This window comes from Lutra lutra, chromosome 14 (genome assembly GCF_902655055.1).
Source record: "Lutra lutra chromosome 14, mLutLut1.2, whole genome shotgun sequence".
Classification (NCBI taxonomy): domain Eukaryota; kingdom Metazoa; phylum Chordata; class Mammalia; order Carnivora; family Mustelidae; genus Lutra; species Lutra lutra.
The window spans coordinates 22,413,756-22,432,760 of NC_062291.1; the positions used below are offsets into that span (position 1 = coordinate 22,413,756).

The 19,005-nt window shown below is 40.2% G+C and overlaps 1 protein-coding gene across 8 annotated transcripts in view; it reads right to left on the reverse strand.

The window, feature by feature from the left end:
- The window catches only part of FAM13C (family with sequence similarity 13 member C), a 146,041-nt gene that overhangs the window by 26,509 nt on the left and 100,527 nt on the right, over positions 1–19,005 (reverse strand). For 3 of the 8 annotated variants that reach the window (XM_047702716.1, XM_047702710.1, XM_047702709.1), the window contains 2 exons: positions 13,175–13,322; positions 3,089–3,145 (listed from right to left, as the gene is read on the reverse strand). In XM_047702716.1, the coding sequence (XP_047558672.1) occupies positions 3,089–3,145; positions 13,175–13,322 (205 nt within the window). The remainder of the gene's footprint in view (positions 1–3,088; positions 3,146–13,174; positions 13,323–19,005) is intronic. The other 5 variants (XM_047702715.1, XM_047702714.1, XM_047702712.1 and 2 more) reach the window with 3 other exon arrangements.

Here is a 19,005-nt window from a genome sequence, read left to right on the forward strand (position 1 = left end):
TTTAGATAGACAAATTTCAACCCATAGTTTTTTTTTTTTTTAATTTCAGCTTCTCCTTAGGTATTATGGCCAAGAAATAATGAATTTGATGTGTGTGGTCTTTTTTATTTTTAGTGATACACACTAAAATAAATTCCTATTAAAACTAACAACGTTTGCCTATGCACCATATTGGTGAAACACTGAGATAAGGCATAGATGCTGCTAAACACAGTAACCATGACAACCATCATTTTAATAATTATTATCATCAGAATAAGGAATTAAATATAATGCTCTCCTATTGAACACCAGCTATACATGCAGAGTTGCTATGGGGTTAATACAGGGAATGAGAACCAATATATCCCTCAACATATTGTCCCTCCTCCCAGTTATTTGTAAATAAGAAAAATCATATGTAATCTTTCTGGAGTGATTCACTATGTCCTCAACTTGTAAGAGTTTTTGCATGTATTTAATCTTCATAACAACCACATGAGGATGATAGTAATAAGATCTTCATTTTAAATTCAGTGTGGAAGGAGATACAAACTATGCTAGCACCAGGGAAGGTCTGACCAGTGCTCATGACAGAAGACTCCACATCTCTGACTATGGGAGCCAAAGAGTGTTTCTGGCAGCCCACTCACTAAGCAGTAGGGAACAGAGAAATCATTATCATCAGTGTGTGAAGGCCAAGAGCAACTTCTGATCTTGCTGCAACCCCAGGTAGAAAAAGATGCTGTATTACATCTGTTGAATAAGTCAGTTTTAAAAATATATCTAATGTGAATTTTTAAAGTGATTCAAAATTCAAATAAATCTCTACCTGCAACCACTTGAGACACACTGCTGAAATCTAATTGAGTAATGAATTAGCCATAGTCCTATGGATTTGTAGATTTGCATTCTTGGGTATGCCCTTCATGGTGGGCTTTTATAGGTAGCATTCAGGTACATTCCAAATGCCAAATGTCAGCCTTTGTTGGTTTTAAAAGCTAGATGAGCCAGAAGTATGCCCAACACTCTAACAAGGTACAAGCATCTGAATTTTCACCCAGCCTCACCCAAAGAGGGCCAGCAAAACAAAAACTAGAAACAACCCGAAAACATCTGATGGATACATGATGGGTTCAGTTATAGCTATGTTGAATTTGAGCACCTGAGGTACAAAGGGGTTAGCTATGGAGTCACAAAAGAGAGGACATGGCTAGGCTTGAAGTCATTCCAGTAACTAAATTTGGGGAGACAGGTGAGCTTGCTTTCTTGGAGACTACCAAGAGGGGACAAGAAGTACCTCCAAAATTAGAAAGGGTGGGGTAGGAATGAGGACAGATGAGGAGGGATTCTGGGTTAATATAACTGGCCAAGTTACTGAGTGGGATGTGGTTGGCACTCCAGTCAGTGCCAAATTCTGTGGACAGCTACCAGAAACATGTGGGATTTAGAAGGGAGGGAAATTTGTGAAAATTTGTGAAAGCAGGACTAGGTTTTATGGTAGGCACTCTGTGCAGGTCCAAGAGCCACCTTGCCATCATGGATAAAAGCACAGGATATAGGAGCACCTGGGTGGCTCAGTCAGTTAAGCAACCAACTTTTGGTTTCAGCTCAGGTCATGATCTCAGGGTCATGAGATCGAGCCCCATGTGGAACTGTGCACTCAGTAGTAAGTCTGCTTGAAATTCTCTCTTCCTCTCCCTTTGCCCCTCCCCTTGCTTTCTCTCTCTCTCTCTCTCTCAAATAAATAAATAAATAAATAAATCTTTTAAAAAAAAAAAAGCACAGGATATAGGCTCAGAAACATCTAGATTCAAGTCCCAGTTTTCTCATATGTGTGACCTCATATGTATGACCAATAGATTGTTCAATGTATTACATTCTCAGCTTTCCCATATGTGTGACCAATATATTGTTCAATCTATTACATTCTCAGCTTTCCCATCTACAAAATGGGAATTCATTCATTCAACAAATGTTTATTAACCATCTACTGCATGCCAAAGCCTTGTTTTAGGGTAGTATGACAACTGTATCTATCTCATAAGTTGTTTGGGGGATTAAAAGAATTAATCCCCCAAACAACTTTCAAGAAATCTCAAGAGCTTAGAACAGTGCCTGGGGGAGGGGACATAATAATCCACCAATGTTAGTTGTTGTTGTTTTGTATTTAGAGTATTACCTTTTACCTAGTTAGGGAACTTAGGAGAGGAGCTGGCTGTTCTGGATACATGAAGAGGCACTTTGGTCATCATCCTCTGGAGGTGCCCAGTAGGCCCTGATTATATGCAAGTATGGAGCTCAGAAGTCAGAGTCCCGGTGAGTTTGATCTCAACATGCACTTCCCCCAATCAGCCTTCCATAGTGGGAGGCAGAGCTGTGAGCCTCATTTTCATTTTGAAAGAGTCAATGTATTAATTTCAATTAAAATGAAAGGCTAATAGATTAGGGCACTGGGTTAGCTGAGCAACAAAAAAAATCCCCAAATTCTCCCTAAAACCCAGAAAACAACAGGGATCAAGAACCTTCACTCAACTCAAATCTAAACTTATTCCTTGCCTCTGTATTTTTTATTACTTCTTCTAATTAAATTTCCATCAGTAAATGAAGATCTAGGTTTTAAGGTTTGTGAGTAGTTCTTATGTGTGTGTATGTGTGAATTTTTATTCACTGCATGATTACTATAAGAATAATCAAGTACATTTTTTTTATTAATTTTATTTTTTATAAACATATATTTTTATCCCCAGGGGTACAGCTCTGTGAATCACCAGGTTTACACACTTCACAGCACTCACCATAGCACATACCCTCCCCAGTGTCCATAATCCCCCCTCTCCCAACCCCCCTCCCCCCATCAACCCTCAGTTTGTTTTGTGAGATTAAGAGTTACTTATGGTTTGTCTCCCTCCCAATTCCATCTTGTTTCATTTACTCTTCTCCTACCCCCTTAACCCCCCATGTTACATCTCCTATCCCTCATATCAGGGAGATCATATGATAGTTGTCTTTCTCCGATTGTCAAGTACATTTTTTTAAAGTAAGCTCTACACCCAATGTGGGGCTTGAACTCACAACTCCAAGATCAAGAATCACACACTCTACTGACTGAGCCAGCCAGGCACCCCTGTGAGGACTTCCAATTTAATCTCATCCCTCTTGTTTCCTAGAAAATTATAAGAGGACAATTTCAGAATATTGTTTTCTTGAGTTATTACAATTATACCTAACATACACAACACTTTTCCCAAGTAAACATAACATTCAAGTCATAGAAGTGCCTAAATACATAATCTTCATGGTATATTGTCACTGATTATCTTTTAAGTCCAATCATAACTTATAAACAGTTTCATAAAAAAACTTTTAAAGATTTTTTTAAAATATTTTTATAGACTTAATGGCAAGAAGAAGGAACAAATAACCACTAGTTAAAAAAAAAAGTTGTATCAACAAAGGCCTAACCAAAGGAAAATCACATTGTCATTTGGCTAACATGTTGTTTATACCCTGCACTATTATATTATACTAACATGCTGGTATCATTTTGGGAAGAGCAAAGAGTTTGAACTCACAAATTTTCAGTATAAAAATAGTATTCAATAAATTTAAGTGCCTAGACAAAATTAAATGTCTTAAATACATTTTAATTTCATACCACAACTAGCTTAGCAAAGTAAAGTCCCAAGGTAAAAGAAAAGAGGCAGTAAAGACAACTAGAATGAATGGAGACAAAGTAACACAAAGTGGCAAGATATTGGGTGAGAAAGAGAAGCAGCCAGAAAGCTGTAGGGGAAGAAGAAGTATAAAAACAAAGAGATGCTGAGGTGGTAGGGATGGACGAGAAGGAAGGAGAGGCAGGTGACAAGGACTGAATTTGCACAGAGGAAACAGGGAGTGAACATCAACTTCTAGCCCATGAAAGACTGACATGTTCAGGCATTAGTTACTTCTAGCCTCAATCAGAACTGTAGTGTATGAAGGCTGCGGTAACATGACTTACACCGAGGACAGATGCAAGATCTCCAGATCCTGTCATAATGAGAAAGGGAAGAAATCCATTCTTTGCACTGTTTTGGAATAGGACATCTGAAGTAAGAGTAATTCATATTTTTGGAGGCAGTTTTTATACAGTACCAAACCAAACGTCCAATCCAGGGAGGAAAGAAGAAACAATCTTCTAGACAGATCTACCAGTGATTAAATGAACCTTTGCACATTATTCATCCTTTTGCCTATATGCATACTACCAAAGAACAGTTGAGAAAATAACCAAGGGAAATAGCAAGGCCAATGAACAATTTTTCCCCCTCCCTGTGTCACAAAAGTAGAATCAAATGCTCAGGTTACAGAGCTCTGCTTGAGCTGTGGGACCTGGGAAAGAGCCACTGTCATCCATAACAGTGTCCAAGATTTGGAAGTACTTTCTTGATATACAGAGAAAGCTAGATGCTGTGCTCTGATTATTGTTCAGCCTAAACAGCTCTCCAGGTCTTCTAGTTAATTCCTGCACAATTGACCACATCAGTGGCACAGCTGAAAAAAATCTGCTCTTAAGATACCAAGCTATTTTTGAAAGCATTTTCATTTAAAAGCAGATGTACTTTGCAAAGCAAAAGGAAAATTGAATATACAAAACAAATGGGAAGACAGAAGGAAGGAAATTCTAATCTTCAGTGGGGGGGCTGTTCTTTACTAGGCTTATCCAGTGTCAGTTAGGAAAAATTAGTCTAAGAAGTTAGTCCCAGAACTCCACAAAGACAGAGCCACAGAAAATTATGATCCTCAGGGAACTGGAAGGGACAGTGTAGGTACTTCATTCTGGGCTTAGGGGTGGTAGGGTGGGGGTTCCCAGAACAGTGTCAGACACCAAGTGTCTGGGCATGCCATTGGTCATTTCCAGACTGTACTTGTGTCATAAGCATGGAAGAAGGAATATTCAGAAAGGTTTAAAATGACCAAAATATATGGGAAACTGTGTGAAAAGGAAAAAAGATATATGAAAACTCTCTGTACCACTTGCTCAATTTTCAATAAACCTAAAACTTCTTAAAAATAAAATCAACTAAATTTCAAAAAATGACTATCAACCTGCTAGTTAAAAGCCTGGACTCTTGAGTTAGAGCCCCAGACTTAGTCTGAGATCGCACTTGTTCACAATTGTTATGTCGTTGGCCAGGCAAGCCTCTTCTACCACAGAATCTTCTTTTGTAAAGTGTTGTAGCAAGGACAAATGGGATAACTTGTTACCACAGTCCTGCCTTAGAAACTGAATTTAAAAATCCTTTTAAAAATAATTACCTGGTAAAAAAAAATTTTTTTTTAATTTTAAAAATTTTAAAAATTAAAAAATAATAATAATAAATTTAAAAATAAAATAAAATAAATAATAATTACCTGGCTTTTTAGGCTATAGGACTTTTTTTCTTTCCCTATAGTTATAGAAACAACCTCAGAGAATATACTGTCATCTATAAATCTTGAAATAATTAACAAAGTACTTTCCTTAGAAAACAAGGGATTAGTGTGAAGTTCCCTCTTTCAGATACTATGAAGATGGTTATAAGAGCATCAGAGAAAAATTATTAACAGTAGAGATCACTTCCAGGCAAGTTATGTCATAGGTTTAGCACAGGATAGATTTTATGGTAACAAATGTAGTTTCAACTTTAATAGAAGGTAATTACTCAACCATCAGCTCTATAGATTATTGCTGTTATAAATGTCTTTTGCTGAAGGGAATTAGTGTAATGTCAATCATAGGCAAGACTCCAGAGGGGACCTAGGGAATGAACAGTACTAATGGCATTTCACACCTTGAAAGTAGTTATAATTATGACAGTAGATAAAGACAAATGTTAAGCATTATCAACTGGAAGAAAAGCCACATAAGCTCTGACTATGGCAAGAATGCCCAGCTTTTTAAAAAATAATAGCTGACATTTATTGAGCATTTATTAAGAGGGGTGTGCTAAGTTCCTCATATGCATTATGCTACATTATTCTCAAAATAATCCTAAGTAGAAACTATTCTTTTTTTCCCATTTTAAAGAAAAAGAAACTGATGTACAGATCAAATCATCCGTCCAAGATCACTTAACCTGCACATCAAGTTCTGCAAAGAACTGTTTCTGAACAAGACAGAACAAATGGATGTGATTTATTTGGGCTTTCAAGAAGTTCATGGCATGGTTTTGATATCAGAAGTTATTTAAAAACAAAACCAAATGATGACTGGGCTAAATGTTTTGCAGTGGATTACAAAACCCACTTAACAACATGCAGCAAAGAACAGAGTTGAGTTAATATCTTTATGATGGACATGCCAGTCCTAATCCTTGCAAATGGATCCTGGATTAATCTTATTTTACATTTCAAAAATGACATGGAGGAGGAAATAGAGTCTTGAGTCTGAGTTTGCAGATGATATTCCTATTTTCCAAAGAATAAAATGCTAAGCAACCACAGAAGCAACTCACAAGTCATGAGGGGGCTCAATGGCAACAGATGACCTTCAATGTGGACAGTAGGCAATGCAGCTGGAGAAAACTATCCATGTACTCTTTTTTTTTTTAAACATTTTATTTATTTATTTAACAGAGAGAGCACAAGCAGGGGGAGTGGCAGTCAGAGGGAGAGGGAGAAGCACACTCCCCACTGAACAGGGAGCCCAATAAGGGGCCTGATCCCAGGACTCTGGGATCATGACCTAAGCTTAAGGTAGAAGCTTAACAGACTGAGCCACCCAGTCGCCCCTAAACAAAGGAGTTTAAAAGCAAGTGAATTCAGACCCCTCACATTCAAGAAATGATTATTATAGAAATTCCAAAAGTCCATGTGTTCCTCAGTGTTTTCTTAAATACTTTTTTTTGTTCCAATTCAAACTTTTTATTAGAGATCCCAGTATAAATTATTTTTTTATTTTTTTAATCATTTTTTTATTTATTTTCAGCATAACAGTATTCATTGTTTTTGTACCACACCCAGTGCTCCATGCAATCCGTGCCCTCTCTAATACCCACCACCTGGTTCCCCCAACCTCCCATCCCCCCACCTCTTCAAACCCTTCAGATTGTTTTTCAGAGTCCATAGTCTCTCATTATTCACCTCCCCTTCCAATTTCCCCCAACTCCCTTCTCCTAACTCCCCATGTCCTCCATGCTATTTGTTATGCTCCACAAATAAGTGAAACCATATGATAATTGACTCTCTCTGCTTGACTTATTTCACTCAGCATAATCTCTTCCAGTCCTGTCCATGTTGCTACAAAAGTTGGGTATTCATCCTTTCTGATGGAGGCATAATACTCCATAGTGTATATGGACCACATGTACTCTTAATAAGCACTAAACTATCAGTTTGGTATGGAATGGGAATTTTGGACCTCTAATGGAACAGTGCTATGATATAAAAGCCAAGAAAAGAGTATGGATCCCTAGGAAGAGTTCAGAAAACCATCCAACATGCATAATATTTTGTAATTAATAAAACACTCTCATGCCCATGATTTTTATATTTTTAGGTATACATTTTTTTAATTGAGATCATCATAGTTTCATATGTAAGAAAAAATAGAGGGATCCCTTGGGCACTTTGCCAGTTTCTCCTAGTGTTATCATATTTATAAATAAAATTCCATTTGACTCCATCTGGAATCTGCTATGAAGGTCAGGTAAATGCATATCAAGAAACACACAGGGTTCTGGAGATGGTTTAGATCACAGGAGCTGAAATGACTATGAAAAGAGGGTTTGTAACGGGTTAATCAACTACAAATCTAGGTCACTTCAGGGTGACAGCACATTACTTTCAAAACACAGTAGCAGGGGCGCCTGGGTGGCTCAGTGGATTAAAGCCTCTGCCTTTGGCTCAGGTCATGATCCCAGGGTCCTGGGATCGAGTCCCGCATCGGGCTCTCTGCTCAGCAGGGAGCCTGCTTCCTCCTCTCTCTCTGCCTGCCTCTTTGCCTACTTGTGTTCTCTGTCTGTCAAATAAATAAATAAAAATCTTAAAAAAAAAAAAAAAACAGTAGCAGAGAGTATATACCTAGGGTATGGGCTTAATATCAAATTCTAGAATATCAGAACTATGGGACTTACTTAATATTTAGACTGGATAGCAAATAGCATAGTGTGAAGGACTAAACTTTGGAGTCTAACTGGGGAAACCCTTCCCCTCCTCCTGTTTCTTACCAACATCTACCATTCAGTAGCTGTGGGACCTTCAGCAAGTTATACTAAATCTCCAAGCTTATTTCTTCATCTTTCATCTGGCCATAATAATGGCACCTACCTCATAAAGTTGTGAAGATAAAAGAGGAAGATCCAGCTAACAACGTCTGACACAAATGAAAGCTAATGATGAAATTATGCATTTAAAATCTTTTAAAGGAAGGTTTCTAAACCTTGGCCTATTGAAATCTTGGACCAGATCATTCTTTTTTGGGAAAGCAGAGGTGGGCACAGAGGGCTCCTGTTCATTGTAGGATGTTCAGCAGCAACCGTGGTCTCTATCTCATTAGACGTAGCACTTATCTTCCAGCTGTGATACCAAAAATGTCCCTCGATATTGCCAAATATCCCCATGCCTGGGGGAGCAGTGGGCAGGTGGATGCAAAAAAATCAACCCTAGCTGAAAGGAACTAATTTAGGACAAAAAGATGAAGTACTACTTTCTATGGTGGTAGCCATTTCTTAGTTAAAGCAACAGGTGTAACATACCAAAAATGTAAAAAAGTTTCAGTTAGGATTTAGAAATACCATACACACATACACATAGATCCATAAAGAACAAAGTTTCTAAATTATATTTGGAATTAGGTGCACTTAAAAGGTTGAAGTAATGGAGATCTCTTCTTACTAACTTTCAAACACTGTGTGGGGTCACTGCCAGATAGGATAGAACATCAAGTTGGGTGGATAACACACCTAGCAGACACGTGAGATGCCCCCATGTTCCAGAAGGCCAGTTATAAACTCCACCTGCAGGAAGAGGTGGACATTTCTTGCCCCCTAGAGAAACACTAGAGCACTGTGTTCCAGAAAGTGTTCCTGAATCTCTCTGTACCCCAGAATTACCAGAGAAGCTTTTCAAACATAGGAATTTCCAGGCCTTATCTCTACATTTTAATTTTTCATTTTAGGGTGGAGAGCCCAAGACATCTATCTATAAGTTTAATAAGTCCTCCCAAGTAATTGGTAACATCTGGTCAAGTCGACAGTGTCTTAAAATATAAGAGAGAAGTTCAGGTTCTCTTTAACTCTGCCCCATCTTAATTTGGACATAAGAAAGCGACCTACACACCATGCAGAATTCCTCATGGGAATAATGATATCCTATAAATAGTTATATACATTAGCTCTCACTAATGATCAACATTAGGAACAAAGCTCTTACCCAAATAAAAAGTTTGAAAACCAAGATTTTATAACAAAAGAATTAATTAGAAACTGCTGTGGTTTATTATTTCTAGTAATAAGTCTTCAGTTATCTCTGGTGACAGCTTTTGCTACAAACTCCATACCATCAATCACCCATGTTCAGACAGAACAGGGGTTACTATGCTTAGTCATGTAGAACAAACAGTCCTTCTGCACACTCTGAAAATGACAAGCAGTTGAAAAGACAATGTTCATTCCATTTTCAATTCAACAACACCAGAATAGATCCTTACTAATGCCACAGAGGAAGGATTTGCTTCGGCTTTAAGAGGCTATTGATATAGGCAGAGGGATTTTGAGTCTCAGTGTGGAGGGGATTTCCATCTCAAAATATGCAATTTGCATCCTACAGGTAGGGTTACCAGCTATCCCAGATTGCCTGGGACTGAGAATTTCCCAGCATGTGGGACTTTCAGTGCTAAAACTTAGACATTCCTGGGCAAACCATGACAACTGATAACCCCATGTATAGTCTAAGAGTCCTCTAGCAGCTGCTTCCCTCTCTATCACTTTTTTCTAAGGGTCTCTATATCCCCCAAATCTGCCCTAACCCTGGTCCATGTCCCCACCCCACACATTTCTAACCTGAGGACTTGGGTGCTTGAGCACCTTTCTCTTCCTAAAGTAAGTGCACTGAGCTGATTGGTCACAGACCCTGAGTTATAAGTCTAAGTCATCCAAGAAATTGAGGCAAAGCAGAATCAAAGAGAACCTGAGAGAACCTGACCTTCTCCCTCCTAATTCAAGACACTTAATAATGGTTCCCACTACTTGGGAGTGTTTAAGAAATATAAAGATCACATGACTTCCACCTCAGACTGCCCAGCGATGAGGACTAAGAATCCCCATATGTGAAAAGCTTCTTGGTAATTATCACGTGCAGGAAGGCTCACCAACAATATTCAGAACCCAGTGCTCCTCCAGGGGTGCCATGAAATGTGTTTCTGCTGCAAGGGCAGTTTATAACTGCATTTCCAGAATGGAGATGCTTTTCAGATATTTTACTAGGAAGAACTGACCTTTGTAACCTATAAATCCAAGTTAAAACCCACACGTTGATCTCAAGAGACCATTTCAAATGCCTACATACTTTACTTGTCATGCCCTAATTGAGTCTAAAGTAAGCTTGAAATCTATTTAAGTCAGATCAATTTATATTTATAAATGTTTGCCTTTAATAGTTAATTGGTAGCATATTATATCCAGATATTTCTGTAAAAATCACCTGTTGGGTTTTGTCTTTGTTATACCAATTACTGACATCAACAATTACTAATTGAATAGATATATACATGTAAGGTTCAGGGCTAGATGCTAGGCTTTGGGAAGAAGAAAATTTTAAGTTATATAATCCTTTATAGATTTATGGTCATTTATACTAATCTTATGTGATCACACTCTCAACATGGATTTTTATACACATAAAAATTAGTTTCGAGGTGGTCAAAGATCGCTCTAGAAATCCTTTCACAGTCCCTGAGCCTTTAAGATGAGCAAACATTTCTTCTTTCTGAGTGACACATGGATTAGGAAATATATGATCAAAAATAATTAATTAATTAATTAAATGTAAAAATATATGTATACATATGACCTTCCTATAAACACTCATTTTGGAAGCCAATGAGAACCAATGATCCCATAAATTAATCTGTGAAAAACTATTCCAAATGTTTGCCACATTGGCAATATCCCTGCCAAATGCAGAGACTTTTTAGGTCCCTGAAAACATCTGGCAAGTGGTTTCGAGATTGTGTTATTAGAAAATGAGAGAAGATATATGTCAAAGTACTACAAGGTCCAATATGGGGGCTGGAGCTACTTCACTCTTATGCAGTCACTTTGGACATGAGATTCCTTATTCATAAGCTCTACGAAGGTGAAAAACATCAAGATTTTATGGATTTTATCTTTGAAAACTTGCCAGACTTGCCAGAAATATTCTTAACTAGTGTGTGGACACACACACACAGAATGAAAACCTTTCATCCTCATAGATTCTCTTGGAAGGGCTCTAGGACACCTCAGATTCACCTACATTTTGGAAATTCAGCATCCTCTGTAAGGAGCCTTCTGTCCATTTCTGCCATTTGACACTTAACATGACATGTATGGATTGTTCCTTTGGTATGGGCAATTTCTACAAAAATTTGGCATGTATTTCCATTATACAAGGAGTGTTAATAAGCTTGTTCAAAATCCTGTCCATCCAGAATGAGAAAATGCAAAACTACTCTTGACCATTGGAGATTATGACACATACACACGCAAAAAAGTCATGATTTAAAATAGAAAAAATATATATATATATATATATCATACAAATATTTTATAACTCTTTTCCAGATACTTGTGTAGCTATACAAAACATCAGACAACTCAAAGATGAATTTGCATCTGGCTTAAGACTTCGTTATGTGTTTATATGTGTTTGTTGGGGTTGGGGGAAGAAGAAGAAAAGTGTCTCTAATAATCTGACTTAAAACTCTAATTGGATTGACATTGGGTCCTGCCCCCTCTTATTGCCTTTCATCAAAACATAATGGATGGCTAGCAGAGCAAGGGGAGCTCATCAGAAAATAAGGACAGTCAACTAGCCACCTGCATCCATGGGGAAATAATTTACCACTTACCAGCAGGGTTATACTAGGCCTCAGTGTCCTTATCGTGAAGCATATTATTTCACAGATTAGTTTAAGGATTTAATATAAAATATATAAAGAACTTAGTGCCTGGAGCACAAAAATCTTCAATAGTAATAAAGCTACTAAGAGTATTAGTAACTATTATTAATACACTTAATTATTAATTAACATACTTAATAAACACTGGGATGATGTTTTTACCTACTTAGACCATATGGATCTGTTTTAACCAGTAATATCTTAAATGAGCTATTAATAATGACACTGAAATACATTACCTTTTTAAATCTCTTCTTTCAGTTCCTGGAGATAAAGGACATCTCATGAAGCAAGTTCACCTAATCCTATTTTTATCAGCCATCCAGAAACCAGTCTATAAACCTCTTACCCATCTGGGTTATAAAAGATAAGCTGTGCTCTCATTTCTACTCATATAAATTAGTGTTTCTTTCCTAACTATCTTTCTGGAAGCATTAATTTGCCTTCTGCTTACTAGCCAATCTACCATCTCTGGGGTTAAAACCAGAGAAACTATCAGACAAATGGAAATCAATTCTGAGACTTTTCAACATAGAAGTTAATGCAGGAAAACAAAATTGAGACAGAAAAAGACAACATAGGATCAGAAAGAGTTACACCGCTCACCTCCTCTTTGCCTATGTTGAATCATCTTACAAGCAGGTAATAGAAGAAAGCAAGTAGTCATGTTAAAACTCTCCTATCACCGAATACCTCAAAAATACTATCAGTATCAAGACAGTACAGATTATCTACATCCAGTGATAGAAAATAAGTACACCACTTGTTTGTCACAGAAAACCAAGTAGGAATTCATTAGGACCAGGAGTTGTGGTGAGTGTTTTTCACCGGACACCTATTTATGCTTAAGTCTGACGCTTGGCCCCCAGCTGGAGAGCATACTCTATACCAGCACACGCCTTGATGCCTCCTGCTCCCCCTCAGCTCCCGCGCTACAACTCGAGCACCTCTTCAGCTTTTCTGTTGCACCAGGCATGGTTTCCCCACAGGAGGCCAGGTTTAGGAAAGCAGCAAGAAGCTGAACTATCCTGACAGTACACGTGAAGACCTGTCCCCAGCCCAGCCTCTTACCTGCAGCATCCGCGCCTTCCGCAGGCGCACTCTGGGTCGACACTGGGGTTGGGTCCTTGAGTCCGTGCACCTGAGCAGCTTCTTCCTGGTTTGCCAAAAATGCAGAGCACAGATCAGTTTCCAGGGCTTGGAGCTTCAGCAAGGAATTCTGCCAGCAAAAGCAGAACATCGGGCTAGCTAAGTAACTGCCTAATACACAACAGTGAGTCCGTAGCTCCGCAGAACACCTTCCTCCAGCGCCTGGCAGGGGGAAGATCTCAGCTCCAGCTGCTTCAGGTAGAGCTGATTGTACCAAAATCAGATACACATTATTTCAAATGCAGCCTCAGTTTCTGCCTCATTTCAGTCCTAACGTATATGGCTTTATGTGTCTGTCACACACGGGACTGGTGATTTCGTCAGCAGGAGACGCTGCACCAGAAGGAGCCAATCTGAGATGGTATCTGCTTCCCCGAGTGCTTGGGGAACGCTTTGCAAGTGTTTCATTCATTGTGCTGACATCAGGAGCAAGTGACATTAGGCCCCTCCCAGGCTACCATTCATAAAAGCCAGCATCCCTTAACTACGAAGACTGCAGCAGACCGCAGTGCATAAAGAGTTACTGCTGCAGAGGCCGCCTGGCATCTGGGAGGTGCTTCTGGGCTCCCTGATCTACATCTGTGTCTGGGAGGGTATATGCATGCACTCATGTGTGTCTTCTGAAGTTGCTTCCCTCACATGGGATGGCTATAGATGCCTATATCAAAAGCAGGGTGGAGGAAGCAAGGGAGAGGGCCTTGGTCACTGAGGGAGAAGCAATTTCTTAGCTCCCAGAACAACCGCCTCCCCACCCCCTTCATTTCTCAGTTTAAATTTCTCCCATGGTTCTTAATAAGAACAGAGTCATGCAGACTGACGCACGTATCCTGCCATGATGCAGATGCCCAGTAAATTAATTCCCCTGACCAGGTGAAAGTGAGTCACACCTGAGGCCTTGGAGGGGTGCCACTCCCCTGCAACAGGAAAGCTCTGCAGGCCTCAGCAGCTCCTCCACCCACAGAGCTCCTGGCAGGGGTGGCCACCTGGAGTGGAGACTTGATCCTGTGCCTATTATGACCCTCCAGTACACACATACTCGCTCACACCCTACCCTCCACATCCCCTATTCCCCACACATCTTCATGCACTCATCCCCATCCCTATCCCGTGCATACCCTTATACCCTACCCTACCTTCACCCCCTGTTCTCCACACCCTCATGCCAACCCCATACCTTCACACTACTTGCACATACATTTAACCTCCAAATAACCCCATATACACTCTCATTCCTACTCTTCACACTCACCTTTTTTTTATCCCCTACTATACACATACACACAGAGACACCCCACCATACACACACCATATATACACCCTCATACTCAGCTCCCGCTCTCACATCTATTCGGTACACACACACCCCTACCCACATATATACCCTCATGCCTTACCTCACCTAAGTGCCTACCTCCGGCATCTCTTCACACTGGGGCCCCTCCCCCCCCACAATACCTGTTCCGGCACACGTACCGTCATCCATGCTATTGATGTAAATAAATACGAGCCCACAGCAGTGTTTTCAAAGTTGTTCCCTACTAAATGGGCTCCAGTTACCTCCTCTGCCGTGCTCAGAGATGAAGGCACAAACCTCCTCTGTGCTCAGAGGCTGCTGACTGAGGACCCACAGTTCAGATTAGGCATCTGCCTAAGATCGGGTCACCCTTTTATTGCTCCCTCCTCCTTTCCGGGATGTTCTCCCAGCATTTGAGTGTGAAAGTAAGAACCTGAGGTTTCTGACAGGAGCTACACAGAAGCAAGGGCACCAAGTTTCTGAAAAGAGTTCTAGGCATCTGGGAGACAAACAAACAAAATCCCAGACAAACTTCCTACTGGCAGACCTTGGAGAGTGACCTTTCAAAAAAGAGCAAAACTATTTTGAAAATTAAGAAATGATGACATGAGAATGTAAATGGTACAGGTGCTATAGAAAACAGTATGTCATTTCCTCAAAAAAAAATTAAAAATAGAACAACCATATGATCCAGTAATTCTGCTACTGCATAGATACCCTGAAAGAATTGAGAGCAGGGACTCAAACAGATATTTGTGCAACCTTATTCATAGCAATATTATTCACAATACCCAAGAGTGACATTACGGACTGAATTGTGTCTTCCTCAAATTCATATGTTGAAGACCTAACCCCCAATGCAACTGTATTTGGAGATGGGGCTTTTAAAGGGAAAATGAGGTCTAAGGGTGGGGTCCTGATTCAATATGATTGGGCTCATATAAACACTGCGAGAGAGACACCGGGGATGCATGCACAGAGGAAAAGCCATGTGAAAAAGTGGCTGTCTTCCAGCCAGGAGAAAGGCTTCGAGAGAAACCGACTCTACCATCACCTTGATCTTGAGCTTTCAGCCTCCAGAACTGAAGAAATAAATGTTTGTTGTTTCAGCCACCCAGTCTGTAGTATTTTTTTTTTTAATGGCAGCTCTAACAGTGTATTAGCAGATTAATACAAGGAAGAAGGAGGACGGATGGATGGATGGATGGAAGGAAGGAAGGAAGGAAGGAAGGAAGGAAGGAAAGAAGTCCCTCCCTACATTTAGAGGAAGGGTGTGGAACCTGCTGCTTCTTGTAGACTCCATGTGTTCTTATATATTCTACAAAGCAGAAGAGGACATGTCAGCTCTGCTACCCTCTATGCATCTGACTTTGGGCAAGCATTTTTGCTATTCTAAACCTTAGTTTTTCCATGTATATATATAAGCATGTATAATACATATATAAAATAATAAATATATAAATATATGTATATAAATAAAAAATATATAAAAGCATGTTTTTATATATATACATGCTCTTATTTTAGGACTGAGCACTGGGTTTATTTTATTTTAGCACTGAACACTGGGTTTATTACAAATTATCTCCACACCCCAGAGGCCACTGGGCAGAGCTCTGGTCATGTGTGAGGCCAAATGCTACACCAACCCTGAGGCCTTGACTCATCACTTTATCTTCCAGGGCCCCACTCTCTGCATCTGCCTATAAAGGGCCTGGGACTAGGTGACTTCTAAATCCCTTTGCAACTATAAGGGAAAGGAAAACAAACATGCACATACACTGAGGATGGTGCACAGAATATGGCACAATGTGGATGCTTAGATAGTGTTTCTGGAACTGAACCAAGTGTACATGCAACACAAATAAAGAGCAAATAATTTCAATGCATAGGAATATGTCAGCTCACATTCAGAGGCCTCTGAACTCCCACAGGGAGTGAGGTATAACGCTGAGACCCAGTTATGGCTAGAAGTAGTAATTGGGTTGTTGTCCATCTTACTTTCCCACCTCTCCCTCCCTCGTACTCAGACCAAAGCAAAAACAAGACAGGAGGTTTGTCAAAGACGATCCATCTGCATGGCTGGTTTATCCTCTCTGAGATAAGAGATGGGAGTAAGGTTAAAGGAGCCGAGAAGAAAGCAAGTGGCAAATGAAACAGGAGAGAGAAGATGAAGGTCTCAAGGTATAAGACCACCTCCAAGCAGAAGGGAAAAAATAAGCTGCTATAACTGAAGACAAGAAAGCAGAATGGAGGTGTCTTCCTTTCGATGGTCATTCTATGACCAGTTGTCATCAACTATATACCTTCCTCACTCCAAACTGACCCATTACCTGAAGACGACCAGATGTTTCTCAACATAGGAGTGGAGAGTGGGGATTTGGACATGCTGTGTAGGATGGGTCTATAGACCCATTATAAAGGGATACCTCTCCTGCTGACCAGGAAACCCAGAACAAGGGTGGGGGTAGGGGCCTTACCTGTAAGCAATCTATGCCACCGTCATATGTCCTTCCAGTGAGCAACAGAAGACATTCAGCCTGTCGCATCAGGGCTGAGCCCCATAGAAAAACCCTTGAGAAGGCCCATGGACAAGTCACACTGCACATTGTGCCCCTACACAGATGTAACACTCCACATGCAGCTACTAGGCTCTGCCCACTTTTAATGCACACAGAGCTGCACTAGGCTCTGGTAAGACTGGTTTCAGCCCCTTCTTGTGGGGCTTCCAGTGTAGTGGGGAGATAGCCAGAAAACAAGCAAATCAAATAATAGTGAAGTTTCTACTGTCATATGTAGATGGAAAAAAAAAACCACAAGCCCGAGGAGAGAGTAAGCACTGGTTTAACTCTGATCATGCCTGACACAGTGACCTTAAATGCAGGAACATGTTTTTCTCCTACAGAAAACTAAGGGCTGTAAATCCCTGGTGTCCTGGTGCTACCTCAGTGCAACCATTCTCTCACTAGGACCAGCACTCCCTATGAGGCTGCCCCTCTGAGCCCACTCCTCAGAGCCAGCCTGCTAAGCACTAATGCAGATTTACAATCCCAGGTCTCCATAATGGATCTTTAGGATCTACAGGAAAAAAAAACAAAGGCTGATAGATGCCCTAAAGAACAATGACTACCTCTCCTTTCCCTCTCCCATCTGGATATGTACGAAACCAAAGAGAAGTCCATGAAACCTAGGTGTGGCTTTCTAAAAGCTATTTTTTTCCCTCTTTTACATAATGGAAAATATGCTACTTGTTTTAGAAAATACTCTACTCACTTTTCTCTGCTATGCAATTACTGGGTCCCTCTTTAGTTGGGTTGGAATGGAGAACACCCACACAGGCTGGATGGTTAAATGCTATTTTAAGGTACCTTCGCCTACAATTCACCAGTTGCAGAATAGGGAAAGCTTACTTTTAATTTTTGTGAAGAGGTTCAGTGGCCCTTTCACATCCTTTTATCTAAGAACTGTATATAAATTCTCTATGGTGATATGAAGATCAAATTGGATATTTGCTCAAAGTTGGGGATACAACTGGGTCCCTGAATATCCCATTTTACTTACCATTCTTCTTTCCTGATTTTAATGTTTTCCATGTATATTTCCCTCCATGACCTACCTCCCAACCCCTCCTCACACACACTCCCCTTTCTTTCCACCTGCTTCCTGACCCCACCTCTCCAGGCCTGCTTTAGCTATAGTCAATTCACAGTCAAATTTCTATCAAATTCTTGAGCCAGTTTTGATTACCTTAGCTAAGCTGCACCCCCAATTTCTCTGTTAGCATTTTGTTTATTTCTAACACTCACCATAATATGTAATTTAATTCATTTCCCCTTGTTTATTGGCTCTTTCTTGCTCCAAGAGGGCTGGAACCATGCCTCCATTGTTCACTGCCATACCTATCACAGCGAGTAGTACAGGAGCCAACCTATAAAAGGACTGCCACTGCATATTAGTTTTTATTTCCTGGACTCTTTTTAGGCCCTTCTGAGTATCCAATTCCAAGCTGTCCTGTTGCTGTGGCCCAGAAACTTTAAAATGATTACAAATCACTAGGGGATTTGTTAAAGATGTGTATCACAAAGGTATCACCGAAGAGATTCAAATTCTGTGGCCTTGGGCAGGGGGGTGGGGGGGGGTCATTTAGATACAGGAAGTCCAAGGTCCATACTTTGAGAGACATAGCCCTATTCCCTGGGGACTTGACCTACTCTAAAAGCTGCCTTGTTTGCCTGCTTAGCTCCACCTATCCCAGGAACTGTAGCTTTTCCCTGACTCCTCGCCCTCTGACACCCTCATTAGTCTCCTGCCCTGGACACACCTTGAGGACTGCTCCTCCTCTGTCTCACCACACATACACACTCACACCAGGACACATAAATTATGAAGTGCTCAGAAGCAAGGCAGTGTTGCCTTCTGAATGGCTGTTACTGATCTCTGAATGTTCTTGCCAAAAGGA